This window comes from Periplaneta americana, chromosome 15, assembly GCF_040183065.1.
Source record: "Periplaneta americana isolate PAMFEO1 chromosome 15, P.americana_PAMFEO1_priV1, whole genome shotgun sequence".
In the NCBI taxonomy this organism is placed as follows: domain Eukaryota; kingdom Metazoa; phylum Arthropoda; class Insecta; order Blattodea; family Blattidae; genus Periplaneta; species Periplaneta americana.
In genome coordinates this window covers 64,982,896-65,006,520 of record NC_091131.1, presented here as the reverse complement: position 1 = coordinate 65,006,520, position 23,625 = coordinate 64,982,896, and the positions used below count along the sequence as shown (strand labels likewise).

At 36.6% G+C, this 23,625-nt stretch overlaps 1 protein-coding gene across 3 annotated transcripts in view; it reads left to right on the top strand.

Annotated features, from left to right (window-relative positions):
- Positions 1-23,625, top strand: part of LOC138715033 (PTB domain-containing engulfment adapter protein 1-like) — a 69,453-nt gene that overhangs the window by 14,674 nt on the left and 31,154 nt on the right. For 2 of the 3 annotated variants that reach the window (XM_069847453.1, XM_069847451.1), the window contains exon 2: positions 16,038-16,109. In XM_069847453.1, coding sequence (XP_069703554.1) covers positions 16,040-16,109 — 70 coding nt within the window. In that variant the 5' untranslated portion in view covers positions 16,038-16,039. Of the gene's footprint in view, positions 1-8,352; positions 8,377-16,037; positions 16,110-23,625 lie in introns of those variants that run through there. The other variant, XM_069847452.1, reaches the window with a different exon arrangement.

Below are 23,625 nucleotides of genomic sequence, written 5' to 3'. Positions count from 1 at the left end.
TGGAGCTTCTTTATGAAACTCCAACACTCTTTAATATCCTTTTACAAGAAAATCTGGATCTCGAAATTGACGTTCTTAGTTTATCCCTTCGTACATCAGTTACACATTATCCTGTCTGTTATTACGAAAATAAAATTGTAAACTTGACGTAGAATTTTTCTCAAATTTGTATTGTCAATTTGAGAATGTTATTGACACACACAAATTCGATTAATATAAATTACTTTCTATGCTTGTTGGAAATAATTTTTTTATTTAAATTATTTTCGGAATAAAAACTAGTATTACTTCACTCCCTCTGATTGAGGTTCTGGCTGATAAGTACATCTATTATCAGGCAGTAGACTACATCTCACTTGATGACATGTGTCGGAGGAAGAACAATAAATTGTTTGTATACATCTAAAGTCTGATTAGTGTAATATGTAGCTAGTCGGCGATGTATACAATGGAGGGGCAAAGAAACTGGCCACCTTACCCCATTATCTCCTGGCTTAGTTGCCTTATTGGTGTCACTGTCTTCGGACAGTTGAATAAACATACATCATTGTTCCTTCATAAATTGTAAACAGCAATTTTCCGTAAACTCAGTAAGCCTATGTATGTTGTTGGACGTCGCTCATGCACAACGTGTAAAATATCATGATACGCAATTAAACAAAAAATATATTACAGGTATTTTTAAGACTTAATCAAATGTTCGTTTTGGGGCTATTCAAATATAACTTATTAAAATTTGGGCCTTGCTGGATTTATTTGCATGGGACCGAAATGAGACGTGGAAGGGTAGTAACGTTTTGACGTGACTACGAGTACGTCTTTATTGGAGATACAAACGGGGGGAAAATGTCACATTTTATGTGTAACAGGAAGCAGTCAATAAATTAGGGAGAAAGGTACACGATTGATTGTCCTTGCTAGGACTCTTAGGACTCACTTCAACATTTATGAGAATTCCTAAATGCCACTTGTATCACTTCGTTTGAAGGAACTTGAGAGAATTTTGAAGGGGAAAAGCCCAAAATTGATGTAATCTAATAGCTACCATATGAGGGCGAGGAATTTTACAAGGAGGACTGATCAGTAGCAGAGCAGAATCGCCGAAGATGTTAAATGACTGGGCAGAGCAAGTAGGAAAATGGGGAGGGGGTTGTCGCTGTCTTCGCTAGACGATGGATTCGAACCCTTGTACTAAGCGAGTAAGCTCGCCCTGAAGTACCCAAGGCGACACGCGAAAACCGAGGTTAAGGATTTGAAGAGAGTATTTTTTTAAATGCCGCAATTTATGGGAGAGTTATAGGTTAGTGCCCACTTATTTTAGAGCCCATCCCGACATTCTTAGCGTTTTAGGAAAACCACAGGCAGGATGATTAGTCTCGGCTGTGAATTGATACTAATAAAATATGATCTGATTGACCAGGAGGATATAGACGTACGTACTGTTCTCCAACCAGGAGATTAACCGTGAAAGAAAATGTGCTTACTATTGCGTCATCTATTGGAGCGAAGTAGATATTACCGTTATAACGTCAGTTTAAAAAACATGCGCTCTCCTGCATATGTTATTTTCTGTATGGAAGGATTAAAAGATCAGGAGATTAATCGTGATCTAATTTTGTAACTAGGGTAGTATAAGTATGTGTAACAGTGTTATCGTTTGTGCTTTGAGAGTTAGCCAATGGAGATGCGTGTACCCACGTGTGTAACCTTATGACATCAACATTCATTCACAGCATTACCCCGCTGCGTTTCATTCCCCTGAGACTTTCTCCTGGTTGGAGTACAATATGACGAGGAAGGGTGGGTTTCTAATCAAGGGGGAAAGTAAATGTGTTTTTGACTTAGAAAGTGGTTGAGGTGGGACGGGTTGCCATATTCATTCTGAATATACGTAAGTGATTCAGGTTGTTGACAATATCCGCCACACTGGATGTCGAGTAAGCCTGGAAATCGGCTTCAAACAAACCTGAGTTTGGAAATCTGTGGAAATGAAGGTGGCTGTTTAATAGCCATGAATGTAGTTCAGCATAAAATAGGATTCAGGGTGATTCTAGCATAAGACGAGCAGGAAATGGATACTGATTCAGAGATTCGAACAGGTGGCAGTTGCTTGCTTCCGAGATCGTTTTCGATTCTGTATTCCAGGTCGCCAAAGCTGGAGTTCAACTTCGACAGCTCAAATAGGATGAGGAAGAGACGGAGAGTAGGAATTAAGAGAGACGATTCTGACGTAAAATGAGCTGGGGGTGGGACCTCAACGAGGCTCTTAGTCATTTCTAATGCTGTATTCCAGGTCACCAGTAATAAACTTCAACTCCGTCAGCCCACATTGAAAAGACTTTATGAGAAAGTTTGTCTAGCTTAACAAGTTACCTCGTTGGATTTTTTTTTTTTCGGGGTTTTTAATCAACAAATGGAAGCAGAATTGCTAGGTAACTTCGGCGTTGGATCTCGGACTCATTTCGCCATTTTCTATTCACATATCATCACAATCACCGTAGTCCGGGTTAAGTTCACAGTGCAGCATGCTGTATTCGTACAAGAGAACGACCGTTCGGCAATAAAATATATAATTCACAGAACAGGAGTGATAAGCACAATAAACCTCAGGCTAAAGTGCAAGACTTCGGGCCCCTCCTCCGTATAAAAGCCAAATATGGTTATTCACTAGACTTTTAATTAATTTATATAAATGTGTACAATTATAACACAGTACGGCGTATTATATTAGGTAGTATATTTAATCATCAGAATCCTTTTATCTAAATTAAGTATAATATAAAGAATTAAATATGTAATCATTCAATGAATGAGATTTTTAAATCTCCAGTCACTGCTTCTCTGTTAAAACTCATCGGAGCCTGGAGACTTATTATAATTGCCGGTGAAATTAGTGATAATTCAGTCCATGGCACGACAGTTCATGAAGGGCCAAGAGCGACTAGCCGAATGCTGACTTCACGTCCACATACCTCAGGTGAACGATCATCCAACCATAAGGAGATAACGTGTCATCAGCACGATGATCTCCGCAGTGAATTCATAATAGTGAAATAGTACATTTTGGCGTGATGAATAATTCGTAAGAGGATTCGCTGTGGGATTATCGGTACCTCACACTTGCATTACATGGGGGGGGGGGAAACCCCGACCAGGTAATCGGCTCAATCGGGATTTGAACCAGAGATCTCGAGTACAACTTGTCACCGCCTGAATCACGCTGGTGACTTAAATAGGAGATAATTTTGCGAGTTTGTGCATGATTTTGATAGTCTCTTAATGGAATATTCAGGTATCTATTTGTTATAAGGTTTTTGATTACATTTTAATGCATTTGTTAGTTTCAGATGAAGAGGTAATATTTTAAGAAAAGTGATGGCTATAGTTCTCACATTTTCAGACGTGGCATAATAAAAGACGAGTGAACTGTTTTCACTATTGTGAACAGAAAAAAAAAAGCTATTCCTGTGAATGTGAATAACAAACATTGTATGACATAGAGACTACCCTTGTATAGAAGTAGCAAATAACCAACAGAAGAATAACGGCAAACTTAACTGTCACTGCAGACGAAAACAGGAGATGATAGATAATATGCTACTCTGTGTACTTGCTTGGAGAAAAAAAAATAGTAGTTATAAAAGAGGTTCTAGATTCCGAAGTATAAGAATCTCAAGTACAAGAATTCAGAGAATGTGAAACCTAAAAGATAGTTATACCGATAGTAACCAGTTCTCTGAGAATGACATCCAGAGAACTCTTAAGAGACAGCTACTACGTCAGCTATTTCGACATCAATTTTATTGTACTAGAAATGTCACACAGCCTACGAAGATGAACGCGATGAATTTCGCGGTTTATCAACACGAACTAGAATCTACCAATAATAATTAATAATAATAATAATAATAATAATAATAATAATAATAATAATAATAATCCCTTCCAGAGCTGTCACGGGTTCAAGGCAATTGAAACTGCAAACGCATAAGTACAAAAAATAACCTGCTTAATACATTAATTTATTATTATTATTATTATTATTATTATTATTATTATTACTATTATTATTTGAAATAAAAATATTTTTCTTGCAAAATTATACCGGGATGTTCAGTCCTTTCAAACCTCAGAGTAAAATTTAATCCTTGGATTTTCTGTTGCAAATCACGCTACTAACGAGATTGATATCAATAGATTTGTGTCTATTACATTTTTATTTTTGTTCCAGATACATGAATTTTATGTGGTTTGGAACTTTTGAAGTTGCTGAAATTCCTCTAGGCCTATATTCAGTTTTAAATTCTTTAACGCTACAAAAAACATGTAGATTGTATACACAAATTTCAAACTTCATGTACAAGCAGCCTATATTATGCCAGGCTATGGAAGAGAAAAGAACTGCTCGCTTATATTATTTCTTCGAAAGTTAAGATCTTATTTTCTCTTTATTTTAATATTTGTGACTAAAAATTGTTGGTTCATGATTATACTTTACTATGAAACTTTAGTTAATATTTATTATAGTCTATATCTATAAATATTTATTAGTAAAGTTTTCTTACGTGGCGTATTATAATGTATCTGATTGAATCTGTCGTCTACGTCTTTCATTTAGTAAAGTTCTGTTACAACTTTTGAATTTTCATATTTAAAGGCTACTGTTATCATTAACTCAGTTTTTGCATGAAATAGTTCTTATTTTAATTGGATTTCTACATTATTGCTGCGTTTCAGAAACTTGCGGATAATTGGCAACTTTATCTTTGAAACTGATGTATCTAAATGTTGCTTTTCTCAAAGCTTTGGACAGACATTTTAACATTGTAACAATGATGTACGCATAAATCATTCGTTGAATGTACTTGCACAATAAAATAATTATAGGCCCCTAATAACTGATATGGCGATCTTAGCAACATTCAGAGCCGTGATTAATGCAACATGAAATAGCCTTTCTTTTTAGTCGTTTGAATTACGAGGAAACTGGAAACTGTTTGAAGAACATCTCAGACATGGCAAGGCTAACAGTGAGGCCAAAAATATTGTCAAGTCGCTTTTCTATTATTAATCCTACACTAAATATTTGGAAATTATAAAAATTGAACTATTTTCCATTTTCTTTTTAAAAACGTAGGGCGTGCGAAATAGGATTCCTTCTCTTGCTTAGAGTATTTAGAAGGTAACCTTTTTTATTTCGCGGTGTCGCTTTGCGAACAAGTCATTAAATTAAGCAAAAATGAATCTGTGAAACATTTGGAACAAGTGTTGGGCGGGAGTGATAGGAACATCCGATCCCGACAACGCCCCCCGTGCAGGCCCGGGATCCGGAGGGCCGTGGCGAACTATCGCGTTGCAGCGCGTCTGGCGTGACGTCGAAACAAAAGAAAGCTATTTCCACCGCCTTGTGTACTTTCCCAGCTGGGCTCGACCGCTGTTGCAACGTGTCTTGCTTAAGTATAAGAAAATTGTTGAGCTTCAATACACACAAGATGGCGACTGTCCTCGTGTAGAAATCGGATTTCTCGTCCGTGTTTCGTCGCGATGAGTCGTGCCTGGCGCGGAAAGCCTTGCTGCTTGCATTCCTGCGCATGCGCACCTATTGCGATTGTTGGAGACTCCACATTGTTCCGTCCTGTGCAGTTCCGAGGTCGCAGGTTATCGGCCCGCTTTCTCTTTGCTTCGACCCACCCGCATTATAACGCTAGCAAGAGGTGGACGTTGCATAATTTCAAGTGGGACGAAATTTCATATCCATATCGTCAAATTGTATTGTCTGCCGACTCTCTGATTATTAATTATAATATTACTAATGACAGTAATAATGTACGTGGTGTAGGAGGGGTGAAACCAGTTGGACTAGTATTGATATTAATCAGCGTGGAATGTGGAACCTCAAACATTGGAACTACGAGAATTTATGAAGAGTTGGAGCTGACAGACTGAACAGATATTTTAAAAATACTCTGTGATTTATAATGTATTGGAACATTACACACAAATGAAGATGTCCACTGAATGAAGAGACATTCTAGGAAAATTTATGTATGATAAGATATTAATAATGAATCGGTGAGTGATAGATTCTCTGGAGAATCACAGCGGAAAAACTGTGTAGTCAAGTGCAAAATTTCATTATAATAAACATGTTTAGGAAGATAAATTACCTTAAGAAAACTAATGAAAACAATATTTGTTCATAAAATATAATTCGAGTAATTCGTATCGTTTAGTGCGACACTTTCAAAATATTTGCAAAAGACAAATATGAAGTTCGCAAATATGTCCGCTATAGAATCAAAAGTAGCACACATCGTTTCAAGGTGCCAAATAATGTAAAAAAATTATTAGTGCATCTTATGGGTAGGCCTCTATGTTACTGTTATGAATTTAAACCAATTGGATAACTCTTTAGGAACTAACAAACAGTAATTGACAGAAGAACAGCAGCAGATAAACCAAACTAAACATATGTCGGCCTGAATAGCGTAGTCGGTATAGCGCTGGCCTTCTTTGCTCGAGGTTGCGGGTTCGATCCCGACCCACGTCGGTGACATTTAAGTGTGTTTAAATGCAACACGATCAAATCAGCAGATTTACTGGCATGTAAAAGAACTCCTACGGAACAAAATTCCGGCACACTGGCGACGCTGATATAACCTCGGCAGTTGCTAGCGTCGTTAAATAAATCATAATTTAAGAAAAAAACATAGGTAGATAGGTAGGTAGATAGATAGATAGATAGATAGATAGATAGATAGATAGATAGATAGATAGATAGATAGATAGATAGATAGATAGATAGATAGATAGATAGATAGATAGATAGATAGATAGATAGATAGATAGATAGATAGATAGATAGATAGATAGATAGATAGATAGATAGATAGATAGATAGATAGATAGATAGGTTGTAAAAAAACTTCGCGGAGTGGTAGGACAGAAAATTAGAGCTGTTCGCTGAAGCTTCATTTTAGAGCTACGTCATGCTAACCCCCTGCAGGTAGGACATTTGCTTGAAATTAAAAGCCTTTGTGGTGTCTCGGAACTGTCCACATTTGAAAAAGATTGTAAAAAATTCGTGGGGTGGTAGGGCAGGATATTTGGAGCTGTTTGCGTTAGGGAATGTATGTCCACCGAAGCCTCCTTTCAGAGCTACTTCATTATAAAAATACTAACCCTTTCAGGTGGGAAAGTTGCTTTAAATTGAGCCCTTTTGGTGCCTGGTAACTGTGTCCGTGTTCAAAAAGGTGCGAAATAATCTTCGTGGGATAAGGCAGCATATTCGGCGCTGTTTGAAAGAATTTCAAAATATGTAGAACAATTACCGAAACAGAAAGTAGCAGACATTCAAAGTTTATCATTCTAGAAACGGCTGCAAATATTGATGGTTGGAGGGCGGCAATGGACTTCTACAAGATATTATAATACATCTTATTTAAAACAAACTAGGATTTTTTAGATAAAATGATGATGGTTTTAGGAACAGGCTTATATTCTCTTCGAGTGTAATTTATGTCGAACGTTACAATAAAATTTGAATACTTACAAGTGAAGTGTTTTATAATGAAGAGATATTAGTATAATTACCATGCTTTTGTTCGTTCAGAACTGATTTTTTGAAAGTCTATAGTGCAGAAGTACATGAAATAATTTCAATGAGTAGAGACTCTTATGTCCTTCAATCATTCTTCTTAATGTATCCAGCTGTTTGCTGACAACATGAAGTCCACTATAGTCCACTGTAGTCTATTCAGTTGTTTTTCACGAGAAATGAGGGGTATTTTGATCGGTGTTCATTATAGATGCCTATTGCTAGTAGCCAGAGGTGGGGTGTAGACTCTTATGTCCATAAATCACAAACTTCGAACCTCTCTAGTTTGGTAAGAAGAGAACTAAAATTCCTTCGTGAAAAAATTGGCTGCTGGTTTTATGCTGCCGAAGAAAGGACAATGATCTAAAAAGGAAAATTGTTGAATATATCTTGTGCGCGACAGGGGTTTTCCGGGGCTCGGGAGCTAGGTCTATATAGACCTGTAACAATGCTGACGTCAACCGTTGTTGAGATGCGCGGTGGAGGTCGCAAGTTGGCGGCCTTGGTCTCAAAGTTGCCGCCCCTTCTCCGGATCAGCTGTTTGTTGCGCAACTGCACCAGGTACGCGCTGGTACGGCTTATGTCTCCCCGGTGGCCTCTTTCTGTTGATAATAGTGTTCACTGCTAGTCAAGATGCTAAGGGTGTCATTTTTAAATGATATTGGTGAAATAGATTGCAGCGCTAAGTGTTTGAATCTAGCACAAGAGGACAACGTGAAACCGACAGCAATTTTTATCAATTTCGGAATAACTACAAAAACATGTTATATAAAGTAAATGTAAGTTTGAGACTAGAATAATGCTTCCAGACTAATTTATCACGGTAATTGTAGAGAATACTGCTAAAGTAATATATATAATATAAGGTTACAAAGCTCGCACTAGACCAAGACCAACTCCAATATATTGGAGTTGAGTTGGTCTTGTTGACATGCGGTAGTAAGGCTTGGTTCATTCATCCATTTCTCTCTCTCTCTCTCTCTCTCTCTCTCTCTCTCTCTCTCTCTCTCTCTCTGACAGATGAAATTAAACTCTTACGGAAAATTTTAGGATAGTTGTTTAGTAACTCAACTGTCCGAAGACAGGTCTGATCCACAGTCTAGTATATACAGCCATGAAGTTCAATACGTAGTAAATATGCATCCATAGATAGTTGCTAAGCACTAGGATAGCTAATATCGCCACATTACAGACAATGCGAAATAGTACCGGCACAGTCTATTGTTCCTAGCACCCTCACAACTCAAGCTTCATGACTCTATATACTGGACTGTGTCTGAACCTCACAATTGATAGCAACATGGTACCACTTACGAAGCAACTAGGCCAGGAAATAATAGGGTAGGGTGGCCAGTTCCTTTCCCCCTCCATTGCATATATCGCCAATTAGCTACATATTGCACTAATCAGACTTAAGATGTATACAAACAGGTCTTCCTCTGATGGATAATATCGTTAAGTGAAATGTACTGACAGCCTGATAATAGGTATACATATCGGCCAGAACTTTAATCAGAGATACTGAGGATAGAACAAAAAAACATAATACCTCCTCAGGAATTAAGTTGCAATTCTTTTTGGCATATTGATGCATATAGAATTAGATGGAAAGTCTTGCGTGATTCTAGAATCCCACACAAAATAATAAATTATAAACCTATGGATTGAAGCTGTAACAGACCAAAAAGATGGAATACCATATTTATGTATGTATGTATGTATGTATGTATGTATGTATGTATGTATGTATGTATGTATGTGTATATATATATATATATATATATATATATATATATATATATATATATATATATATATATATATTGAAACATAAACTGGCAACGTTGCAGCTCGTTACACTCATGTCAATCTTAAACTCGTTCAGTATGTTTCAGCAGACATGCACAACTTTGTCCAGTCGCGTGTTAGCGCGCCGGGTTCGATTCCCGAGCAGGTCCTGATGGAATTTGTAGTGGACAAAGCAGACGTTGCAGAGGGATTTTTCTCAGGGTACTCCCGTTTCTCTTTATCATTTCACCAACACACTCCACCTAAATTGAAAACAACAATGCACCACTGAATAACAGAAATCGTGCAGTCGACAATAATAATAATAATAATAATAATTATTATTATTATTATTATTATTATTATTATTATTATTATTATTATTATTATTATTATTATTCCACCACTGTAGAGTAACGGTTAGCATGCCTGATCATGAAACGATCTGACCCGGGTTAAAATTCTGATTGGGACAAGTTAACTGGTTGAGGTTTTTTCCGGGGCTTTCCCTCAACCTGTGAAGAGCAAATAATGCTGGGTAACTTTCGGCCCTGGACCCTGGACTCATTTCGCCAGCATTGTCACTTCCATCTCGCTCAGACGCTAGATAACCATAGCAGTTGATAAAGCGTCGTAAAATTACCAATTAAAATAATATAATGGTAAAAAGCCACCGACGCACAGTGGTCTAAATACAAATTTAGCGGGACAAACTAATAACCAGAGACCGGAACTTTGGCAGAATGCCTTTTTAAATGTGTTACATCTATCTTCATTTTGAAAGTAAATCTGTACGAATTATACCTTTGTGATTGAAACGTCACAGTTTTATGTTGCCCTTTTCTGCCTATATTAATATAAATACCTAATTTACAAAATAAATGCTTTTTTGCCTTTATTTGATTATCTATTATTTATTAATTTATTGTTAAAAATTGCCTACAGGTATATTTTAATTTATTTCTATAACCGCTACAATGAAAGTGACTTCATCGAATGTATATTGTCTTTCAGTCGGTTCATATTCTCTTTGCAAAAATGAGTGCTGCCGTGCAAAAATGTATAATAATTGCTTGTGTTTATGAAACAATGAGTGCGGGTCTAACGTTATTTTTAACGGTTATTTTTCTTTCAGTTTTCATTGCGACGTTGTTGTAGCTAGCTAAATATTTCGTATCGCAACATATCAGTACAACCAAACACAAAAATGCACTTTCCAAGGCTACTGGGAAGAAGATTTCTTTGCTTCCAACAGTAATTGCAACATCGAGTCGAAAATCTCAATTTGTATTCGACTTAGTAAAGCTTTTCTTGCTGCCGAAATCCCTTCGTGGAAAGTGCAAGGTTTTTGTAATTGCTTTTTATTGCATATTTTAGCTATTTATAATGCCTATTTGCCTGCCTATTTTAATGATTCGTAATGCCTAAACTTCCGGTCTCTGATAACTTTTCAGCGACCTAACAGATTTTTATGAAGTTTTACACAGTAATATGTAGCATAATATGTTTTGTATACAAGCTCTCATTACTTGGTATAAGGGAACTACCCCTTATAGGGGGGCGCAGTTAGGCAAAATTAGTAACTTTTCTATCTAACAGATTTTCATGAAATTACAGGCGTTGCACTTGCGTAGCGCAATCATTTCTATCGAATTGCAAGACTCAATATGATTTTTCTGACCACTAAGTGCCATTGTTGGATTGTTGCTCACAGCACCGCGTGTGGCCAACCAAGGAAACTAATTAAAACAAGACAAAATCGGATGGACTATTCTTGCACATGTCACCTGATTTATCATAAACTGCCCTCCAGGCTCTGCCCTCCAGGCTATGCGCTATAAAGAATAAGAAATTGGGACTTCAGAAACACGAAGTATTTCAGTTCGAGAAATATCAATATATGGGTGAGGCATGCAACCAATAATGCAACAGGTTGTTAATAGGAAACACGATTTTTAAGCTTGAAACCAGAATATAATTCTAATAAGCCTAATCCGGACAACCCCTATTCTTTTTTGACGGGCAAACTATAGTATTATTTGTCACCAAGAAGAGATTTTTCTTACAATAATTTTTTTTTTTGCAGAAAGGATAATATTCCCTTAATTTTAATGTCAAAGACGACTTTCCTAGAACGAGGAGTATGTGTTGCTAGATAGTCGCTGAAAGTGGAAAATGAATCGAATTCTCAATTGATAACTGAGCAAGACCGAAGTGTAGTTTCTTTATCGTGGCTTAGCTTATCCTGAATGGTGAACACGTTAAAGTTAGCCCCTGAAAATTAGAATTTAAAAAAAAAATTAAAATATCTGATAGGGGAGCAAGATTTGCAAGCAAAGAACAGTCCGTCAGGTGAACTCATTCCTGTTAAACTCTGTCTCTCAGAGGTCAGAGATAGAAAAAATATTCCAGCAACCTAATAAAAATCGGAGAACGTGATAAAGTTTAGCTCACTTGTAATAAATTTTGGAAGCTCGCCTTGGTTTCGCGGATCCCTTTCAAATCACTCGCTGAATCTTAGGGGTCCGCTGATTACAGGTTAGGAACCGCTGCGGTATTGCGTTGTTCAGCTCTTATTACATGCAGTTCATGTTTATCTGGTGAACTGGTAGATTCTACTGATTACCTAATGAATATGGGATTGCATGCATACGTACATAATTTTGTTTACCAACACATTCTCGGTAGAGAACATGTGGTGCGCGATCTAATGATAACGCCCTCTTTGTTGGTTAATTAATGCGTCAATGATCAGAAGTGTTCAGACTTGTAATATTAATATTTGTGATTTAGAAAATACTCATAATACATAGTTTCCTCTATTGTGGAATATTTTTAATCTATCAACTAGTAGTGGGAGGTATGTTAATTCTCCTCACTTACTGTGCGTAATTTAGTCCGTAATATAAAATTTGATCACCATTACCACCAACAACAACACGGAAGGCCACTACACCTGTTTCTTCTTCATATGTAAGCCAAATTAAATAGGTCGCTTCATAATTTTCTCTACCGTTCAACGCCCTCACCTTCCTCTGGTTAGTAAAAACCCTGATCACATATTCAGGGTGATTCAGGACTTCTGCAACAAACTCTGGAAATCGATAGATTTCGCAATGAGGTTCATTTTTCGTAAAACAATCCATGTTCTCCGATGCGTCGTGTAGGAACTAAGCGACATTGAAAGAAAGACAGGTTTTAGTGGCATTAATAATTATGAAATGAATTGTTTTTCAAGTATGTTTGCTGACAAGTTACATTCATTACACCGTCGTAGCAGTGGTTATCGGCCTTTGTCGAATTTGATCAAAAGCAGCTAATACTCGCATAGTCTGTTCTGGTCGTCAGTTCGAGTGCTGTATTACTTCATATGTTCCAAAAGAAGAAAAAAGATTAAGGGCGTGAAGTCAAGTGATCACGCTGGCCACGCAACAGCTCCGGCTCTCCCCTATCCATTGCTCCCAGTAGATATTGTTCGGATGTGCTCGTACAACCAGATGGTTGAAGTGCGTTGGAATGTTATGTTGAATCATATGTCCCCTCACATAGTGAAAGGTACATCCTCTATGAGCAGGTGAAGCTTGTTCCGAAGAGCGCTCCATTCAAACGGGACAGCAAAATGACAAGACACTTGTAACCTGTCCGCAAGGGTGCTTGAAATAAATTTGTTTATTTATTTTGTTAATAATTATAGCGAGAATTGGGTCGAATTTTCGGAAGGAGAATTATCAGTAAAAATTTGTGGGCCACACTAAGTCCAGATTTAACACCATGCGATTTCTATCTACGAGGGCACTTGAAAATAAGGTTTATGTGAAAAACCCGCATACAGTAAATGAACATAAAGATCATATAAGAGCTGAAATCGAGTCAGTCAGTGAAGCGGAACGTCTTAAAGTAATTAACAATTCCATAAGAAGGTGTCAACAGTGTGTAGCAGTTGATGGGGACATTTTCAACACCTACTTTGAGCTGAGTACAAATTCCTGTACTAAAATTAATGTTTCAGTGTCGGAAGACCGGGTGGCCGGTGGCCGCACATACTTAAGCTCCTAGCGGCGGACGACAGGAAAAAGAAATCCGCACGGCTAAACAAAACTGTACTTTCGATCAAGTGCGTTGTAACCCGTCATCTAAACGTAAAAAATTTAAGATTTCATTTTATCGTACAATTAAGTCATTATTTCTGATCCATGAATATAAATGATGGTATGACCAGTAACTCATCTGATACTATTTTAAATTGGTTATTACTACCTTTCTATATAAGATTGACCCTACTGAGCTACTGTAGAGCGTTCGGAGTTTAGGTACTGTGCTCCAACCACGAGAAAGTCTCCAGGGAATGAAGGGAAGAGGGATGATGCTGTGAATGAATGTTGTCATAAGGTCACACACGTGGATACTCTCATCTCTATTGGCTAGCTCTCACAGCACAAACCATAACATTGATACAGACATATTGATACTATCCTAGTTACAAAATTAGATCACAGTTAATCTCATGGTCTTTTAATCTCTTCATACAGGAAATAACATATGCAGGAGAGCGCATGGTTTTTAAACTGACGTTATAACTGTAATATTATTTATCTACTTCGTTCCAATAGACGACGCAATAGTAAACAAATTCTTTTCACGGTTGATCTCCTGGTTGGAGAACAGTATAGGCGTCTTCTTAGCGGACGTCTTTCGTTTTTGTAATATAACTGAAATAAGTTATTTACGTATTTTCTAACGTATACAAAATAACAAAGTACCGTAAATCTAAATACTGTAAGTAAGCATTGCCTCAAATATAAACTCTTTATATTGCTTGACATACAGTATGTGTTTATTTTTATTTCCAATAGCCAAATAAATGGATTAGATTTACTTCATTTTATATACCTAATTTATAAAATATGTAATTTATTTTAGTTATATTACAAAGAAGGGGGGTGTCCATTAAGAAGACGCCTAGTACAGTATACCCAGTGATATTTCCTAAACTCGAACGGCTCTATAGCCGTTGCAGTTGGAAGTTCTGCATTTATATCACTTAATATTCGTGTGAAATTGTACATTCATTCATTGTGTTCTGCCTAAGGTCAGGTCTTTCATTGCAAACCTAGCATTCTCCAGTCTTTCATATTTTCTGCTTTCCTCTTTGTCTTCTCATATGATCCATATATCTTAATGTCGTCTCTCATATCTTCTTCTGCCACGAACTCTTCTCCCGTTCATCATTCCTTCCAGTGCATCCTTCAGTAGGCAGTTTCTTCTCAACCAATAATCCAACCAATTCTTTTTCCTCATTCTTATCAGTTTCAGCATCATTCTTTCTTCACACATTCTTTTCAACACAGCTTCGTTCCTTACTCTGTTTGGCCATTTCACACGCTCCATTCTTTTCCATATCCACATTTCAAATGCTTCTATTCGCTTCTCTTCACTTCGTCGTATTGTCCATGTTTCTGCCCCATACAATACTACACTCCACACAAAGCACTTTATCTAGTCTCTTTCTTAGTTTTCTCCAGAGGTCAACAGAAGATGCTCCTTTTTCTATTAAAATCTTCCTTTGCCATTGCTATTCTCCTTTTGACTTGGCAGCAGGTCATGTTACTGCTTGTAATACATCCCAAGCTGTCCACTTGCTCTACTGCCTCATTTAGAATTCGCAGAGTACCTTCTTTATTTTTCTTCCTATGACCATGCTATTCGTCTTGTTGGCATTTATCTTCATTCCATACTGCTCACAGCTATCATTTAGCTCCAGTACCGTATCCCTTAGTATCATCTCCTCTTCTGCTAATATCGCCATATCAGCAAATCTTACACACTTTATTCTTCTTTCTCCTACTATCACGTCTCCCATGTACTGAAAACAGTTCTTCACTAAATCCTTCAAGTAGATGTTGAATAGGATAGGTGATAAAGGGCATCCTTGTACTCCTCTCCTTATTTCACTTCCTTCTGACATTTCTTCTCCTATCCCGACTTTAACTCGTTGTTTCATATAAAGGTTACTGAACAGTCTCCTCTCTTTCCAATCCATGTACTGTACATTGTGTAATTTAAATTTGATTCAATTTATTGTCCTGCAGGTGGTTATTGTTATTATTGTTATTGCTATTGTTATTATTTTTAACTACTACTATGACTATCACTACCACTACAATTTAATCTACAATGTTTAACAATTAAAAATTGTCACTTTTTAAATGTTATTTTACAAGGCTTGTGAAGCCTAATAATGGTCTTATCTTGTGCTGGTCTTAAATGATTTATTGTAGTTCAGATGCTAGTGAGTGTAATGGTATGTTTTGTACACTGAATTTAAGTTACAATGCTAAATAACAGCATTTGATCCGGAAGTTTAACGTATTGAAGACGTCGCATTGTTGCGCTGAGAGTGAAGCGTGCCTTCGCCTTCGTTTTCTTCTCGATTTCTCTCTCGCTGTTTACCTGACCCACTTGTTACTGTGTCACGACCAAAAATATTTTTTGATGGTCAATGCTGCCATCTCGCGGCCGGCTTTCTCGAACGGTTTGCACCACGTCGTTGAAGACGGCCTTGGTTCTGAAGAAACTTGTCTTGGCTTCTTCATTATCCAATTTGCTGGCTGATGATATGATTGCGTAGTACAGTCTGCGTCCCTTGTTGCAGGGATGAGGAACTCGGCGCTTCTCAAGTGGGCGCAGAATCACAACAACAACAAGCAGACTGGCAAAGCTGGCGGTGAGTATTTTTGCCACACTATATAGGTGGCGGTGGGTATTGTTGCCACATTGTGTAGGTGTATTATTCCCACATTATGTAGATGATAATAAGTATTGTTGCCACATTCTGCGGGTGACGGTGACTATTGTTAGCACAGTGTGCAGGTGGCGGTGAGTATTGTTGGTACTTTAAGCGGGTGGCGGTGAGTATTGGCACGTTGTGCGAGTTGCGGTGAGTATTGTCCGGGGTAGAAGGTAAAGTTAAATTATAACCTAATGGAAATTTAATGCCAAAAAGAAACCAAAGATAAGAGAACGCGAACAAGAGAAACTAGATTATGCTCGAAGCACAAAACTGGCGTTGCTAATTGTCTTACATTTGCAGTATTGCCACATCTGTGGGAACGTCATATTGTTTAATCGCTGACATCGGGACCACTCTCTCTTATGTCTCTCTTTTTTTATCCCTCTCTCTTTTGAACGTAACTGTACCGGTAGTTGTTTGCCATTGTGTGGTGGTTAGGCGACAAATAAATAATGGTCCGTTATTTTTCATTTTAACAAATCTCACTTAAAGCAAAGTGACTGACATCATTGCCTGGCGATCTTCATTGGCTACCATCTCCGTAGCAAAACGTTGTACAGAGCGTCATAGCACATTTGTTTCTTGTCATTTCTGTAGATCGAAAATTGAGACTTCAGTAATTAATACCATTTTGATTTTTGTCACAATGGAATAATTGTGGAATTGCGGACAAGTTGAGTTGATCTCGTTTCGTTATAAACTCATAAGGATAGTATTCGTAAATTAAAATAGGTCACGTGTGAAAAATAAAATTGATGACAAGAGGCGAGATCAGTATCATTCTATATTGCAAGATAGTGCATGTATGTCTACGGTGTCATTATTTTCACTAATCCATCCCAAGTGTGTAGTGTTATTCCTAAAGATTAGGCGTCGTCATTAACATCAGGGATTCTGTTAAATTGTTTCATAGAATTTTCGCTTTGTGAGTTTTTTGAAGTTGGAAATCTTGTTAAGACGACACGGTGCAATAATTTCCAGTTTCCTTTTTTACATTACGATAAAGATAGTCTCGAATTGCTCAGATAAATTGTGGAAATGGGGGAGATTATTCCAAAAGAAGTATTACAATTTTTCGACCAAAAATTCTACTTCTGGGATTTTAACTTGCTTCCTATGCTCTGAAGTCAGACGTTGTAGTAATTAGTATGAACTGATTGGTCATGATTTGACTTTTTTTTTGTTACTTTTGTATTGGAATGTTCGTAAACAATCTGTTTTATATTTTTCATCCTAGTATAATTTCACAAATAGTGCTGTCATGGAAGGAATATTCTCTTAGAAAACCATAGGAAATGCTACAGAGGACCCACCATAGACAGCTACATCATAAATGTTAGAAATGATGGTAATGTGCATTACCACAACAATTATTGATTGTTGCTTGATTACCAATTATAACGTATACATATGAAATATATTACAACAAAATGTACACATAGTTATCTTTAGAACTGGGAAGTTGGTACCAAAACTGTTAAGTTGTGTGAGCTTGGACTATATCTCTACCGAGTGAAAAGTAATAGAGCGTGTCTCTGTGTCAGTGAAGCAGAACGACTGACATGTATAGTCGAATGGTAGCCAAACATGTGCTCCAATCGTCCACAGCCTTAGAGCAATAAAATAATATAAGAACAATAATATGTAATTTTAAAGTTCGTAACTCCAAATTTAAATTAATTTACCCATACTTACTGGCTTTTAAGGAACCCGCAGGTTCATTGCCGTCCTCACATAAGCCGCCAATGGTCCCTATCCTGCGCAAAATTAAGCCAGTCTCTACCATCATATCCCACCGCTTTCAAATCCATTTTAATATTATCTTCCCATCTACGTCTCGGTCTCCCCAAAGGTCTTTTTCCCCCCGGTCTCCCAACTAACACTCTATATGCATTTCTGGGTTCGCCCATACGTGCTACATGCCCTGCCCATCTCAAACGTCTGGATTTAATGTTCCTAATTATGTCAGGTGAAGAATACAACGCGTGCAGTTCTGTGTTGTGTAACCCATACATATAAAATAAAGTATAACATTATGATTCTAGCCTCATTATAACAAATAACTAACATTTTCATTTTATCAAAAAAAAAAAAAATACTCCTTTTAGGTTCAGAAAAAAAAAACAATATTTGTACTTACTTTGAAAATATTCGTTCTACGTCACGAGACGTTACTGGAACAAATCTGAAATGATACAGTATTTTTTACTATCATCAGGTGAAAAACTACTTTTTTAATGTAATAGTGTATCTCATATGTGAGATGTAATGTTAAACTCATAATAATTTTCAAGAAAATTTTTCGTTTCTATTGTAATGGCAGCTAGGAAGTTCGTATTGTAATTCCGATGTTGAACTTGGACTGTAACGCAAAAGCACGAAAGGTCATAATATTCACATTACGTAAATAATACAATAATAATAGAATAGCTTTGTTCAGAACCTAAAATAGTAATATAAAGTAACAATATTCTTCAAACTATTCACGACTATACGCAGCTCCACAGAATGCCACTTCGCGTTTTTTGTGAACATACTGTGTATCATCTGTAGCGAGCGGCAGCGGGCCGAGGTGCGGGTGATATCACCTCGCTGTACTCAATTGAAATTTACTGCTTTGGTACGAACTTCCTAACTCTGGTCTTATGTATTCTTCAATGTGCGGTCCTCTTTTAAATTGAACACATTGAACAATTCAGATAATCTTGTTGATGAATACCTAAAACTTGATTGGCGAAACTCAATGATCTACTTTGGCATCAAATTGTTGAGCAACGAAAATTATGTGGGGTTGACGAGGCTTAAATGATTATGGAATTTATCATAATGATCATTATTTCAACAACTTTATTATAGATGGCAATACACATGCCAGCCTTTGTCTAGATGCATTTCTTTGGTGCTAAACATTGGACATCGGTTTGTTCCGACGTCGAGCGTTGTTCGTGCTGCTGCTACATCTTGTTTACTTCATTTCCGAGAATCCAAGCTGTTCAGCCCGTGCAAGTTGATCAGTAACATTTTCAGTCTTGGCTGATAAAAAAACTGAAGTCCAAGAATGTGTAGTAGAGACTAATTTAATGGTTCGACCATAAGTGTTATTTCTAATAAGCACGACGGATGTTATTAGAATTGAATGAATTCAATTTTTGTAAAGTTATCCTTTGCTTCTTTGTAAGTTCTATTTTATTACTTTCCTCTTTGTTTTATTACCTACTTCCACATTCTTTTCGCCTATAATCTGCGGTGGGCTGAAAAAGCGTGTGACTTCAAAATATCCTTGTCGGTAGAAAATATATTATTAAGACTGCAGGAACTCTGTTCTTTCTTAACCTCAACATGGGGGGGGGGGGCGCATGGTTAGAAACACTTTTCGAACAGTTAACTTTTGGAAAAGATAGTATTCCATTTTATAAGAGGCGGAGTGAATCTCGAAGCCACTCTGGAACTTAAAGCGAGATGGAAATCGACATTTACCCGATTTCTTTCGGTGGATGTAAATTAAATATTTTGAACGTTTCCTGAAAGATAGCACAGTCTAGTATATAAAGTCACGAAGCTCAATACGGAGTAAATATGCATCCATAGATTGTTGTCAATCACTAGGATCGCTACTATCGCCTCATTACAGACAATGCAAAATAGTACCTGCACTATCTATTGTTCCTAGTACCCTCACAACTCAAGCTTCGTGACTGTATATACTAGACTGTGGTGATAGAGTGAAAACAAATCTCATGTGAACTGTTCTTGTGCACTTTGTGAAACACGCTTAATCATATTCAATTTAAGAAATTTCCTAAATTAGGCCTACCATTTGTAATTTTCATAAATGGATTGTCTCGTGACCAGAACATAGTACGAAATAGGGATATAAAAATAATGTGGAAAATTCAAATATCTTGAAGCAACAGTAACAAATATAAATTACACCCAGGAGGAAATTAAACGCAGAATAAAAATGGGAAATGCCTGTTATTCGGTTGAGAAGCTTTTGTGGTCCAGTCTGCTCTCAAAGACAAAGTTGGAATTTATAAAACAGTTATTACCGGTTCTGTATGGTTGTGAAACTTGAACTCTCACTTTCAGAGAGGAACAGAGGCTAAGAGTGTTTGAGAATAAGGTGCTTAGAAAAATATTTTGGGCTAAGAGAGATGAAGTTACAGGCGAATGGAGAAAGTTGCACAGCGCATAGCTACACGCATTGTATTCTTCACCTGACATAATTAGGAACATAAAATTCAGACGCTTGAGATTGGCAGGGCATGTAGCACATATGGGCGAATCCAGAAATGCATATAGAGTATTAGTTAGGAGACCGGAGGGGAAATGAACTTTGGGAAAATCGAGATGTAGATGGGAGGATAATATTAAAATGAATTTGAGGGAGGTGTGATATGATGGTAGGGACGGGATTAATCTTGCACAGGATAGGGCTTCTGTGAGTGCGGCAATGAATCTCCGGATTCTCTAAAACCCAATTGTAAGTAAGGATTATCCAAACGATGACTACAAAATGTGAAATTGAAATACCCGTAATTGTAATTTTACACAATTTTATTGGCATTTCTAAGCGGTTACATTGATTTTTCACTTTTCATTATGTAGACTTGAATAATTTCATAAATTAAAATATTTTGATACTAATCTTGATATTGTACATTATAACTTAAAACTGGAAATTTGCATAATTTCTCATTTGATCACTTGCAAATTAGGTTATTTCGACATTATAAATACATTATTAGGGAGAAGTCACTCATTTCACCTGAATTATTATACTTTTGGATCTCTTGAATCCTGTGCGAAAAATCTCATATTCCTATTGCTGATTGGTACTTCGCAATAAAATCTAGAAAGGACAACTATTTCTGTGCATGACAAAACTGATTGAGCACTTCAAATTTACATGAAACTTTACACAGAAATTACAAAAAATGATGATGATGATGATGATGATAATAATAATAATAATAATAATAATAATAATAATAATAATAAAATGAAAAATAAAGAAACTTATCAGTGTTTTGACTGGGATAAGTTGTGTCGGAAAACTATTGATCTTGTAGCCTACAAGGGAACTCGTATTGCGTACTTTCAATTTACCACTACTGTGTTTTAAATCAGCTGAACCTGGAAAACATACGAACTTGTGAATTTTAAGAAAAATAAAATCGAGCATCTTGTACCTTGCATTCCACTTATATCAGATTATTTCTGCATACTGATAACGGACGAAACCACTCAAGCAGATATTATTACAAGGTTGTTGACATTGCAAGTGATGGTGATTATTAATTGAAGATAAAGAAATCAGTGGCGGTTCGTAAGGAATATCATAAAAATTAATTTAAATATGGTTAAATAAATAAAAATAAATTTGTAGATGGTTAGAGCTGACTTAAAATACATTTTATATTGTGAAAATAGACTTCAAAGCATGCAACATAGTTTTAAATCCGACATAAAGAAATAAGAAACGAAATGTGAGGAAGGTAGCTTCTTTTTACAATGAAATTACGAATAAAACTTAGGCACAGCCTTTTTTATTAGTTATAAACGGGAACTACAGTACCATTGATGATTTTGCGTTTGTATAAAATTGAGTTAAGCCTGAGTAACAATGAGGCTGATTTACAAAGTGTAGGGCCTACAGCTTAATTGCAAATGGCTTTTAAGGAACCCGCAGGTTCATTGCCGCCCTCACATAAGCCCGCCATCGGTCCCTATCCTGTGCAAGACCAATCCAGTGTCTATCATCTTATCCCACCTCCCTCAAATTCATTTTAATATTATCCTCCCACCTGCGTATAGGCCTCCCTAAAGGTCTTTTCCCCTCCAGTCTCCCAATTAACACTTTATATGCCTTTCTGGGTTCGCCCATACGTGCTACATGCCCTGCCCATCTCAAACGTCTGTATTTAATGTTCCTAATTATGTCAGGTGAAGAATACAATGCGTGCAGTTCTGCGTTGTGTAACTTGATCCATTCTCCTGTAACTTCATCCCTCTTAGCCCCAAATATTTTCCTAAGAACCTTATTCTCAAACATCCTTAATCTCTGTTCCTCTCTCAAAGTGAGAGCCCAAGTCTCACAACCATACAGAACAACCGGTAATATAACTGTTTTATAAATTCTAACTTTCAGATTTTTTGACAGCAGACTAAATGATAAAAGCTTCTCAACCGAATAATAACACGCATTTCCCATATTTATTCTGCGTTTAATTTCTTCCCGAGTGTCATTTATATTTGTTACTGTTGCTTCAAGATATTTGAATTTTTCCACCTCTTCGAAGGATAAATCTCCAGTTTTTATGTTTTTCATTTCATATAATATTCTGGTCACGAGACATAATCATATACTTTTTTTCGAGATTTATGTACTTCCAAACCTATCTCTTTACTTAAAGTAAAATTTTTGTGTTTTCCCTAATCGTTTGTGGATTTTCTCCTAACATATTCACGTCATCCTCATAGACAAACTGATGTAACCCGTTCAGTTCAAACCCTGTCTGCTATCCTGAACTTTCCTAATGGGATATTCCAGAACGAATTTAAAAAGTAAAGATTATTATTATTATTATTATTATTATTATTATTATTATTATTATTATTATTTCGTAATTAATATTGCAAATAACATTGTCGTATATAAAATTGTTGCTAATTAAGGATGTATATGAAATTAAATGGTGAAAAAAACACGAAATTATTTTTTACTTTTTTACCATAAGTACGACATTCTATTTATTTTTCACGAATATTTATTATTTTTTTCATCAAAAAACATGCCCCTGAACATATTGTACAGAATCAGCTGTTACTAGGTTGCATTCCGATTGCCACCACTATTAGCAGTATACAACTTAAGGACTCCGTTTGTGAAACTGCCACGCTAGATGCACGTGCACGAGAAATAAATGAGAATTAATGTCGTCAGCTGGGTGGCAGAGCAATTGTCGCATCTCGCTGGATTGAATTGAAACGATGTTGCTGTTAAACGAAAGAAAGAATTGCTTGAAATTCTGTTGGGAGTGGTAATAATTCAATCTCGATTCAATGAAAAGAATAAGAGTATAATAAAGGTGGTGGTTGCACAAACCTGCAATCAGGCCGGAAATTGCCGCTGAAAGATACTGAAATTGTTTGTTTTCAAAGAAAATGTAATTTGTGATGAGGATAAGTAGATATTTCACTTGACCAGAAATTTAAATTTGTATAAAGGCAAATTGTAGTAAGTCATTTAAATCCTGGAACAGTGCCAGTAAAATGGTGTAAAGTTTTCCTCAGCGATTTCATCATATACTATATTTACAATGACGTGTTGAAATTTTGATTTTATAAAAATTACAAGTAGTGTTGCGGAATTAACTGTAGCTAGTGATACCATCGAAGATCAGAAAAGGCATAAAACTGAAGGACTTGCATTTGGTAGTCATGTCCA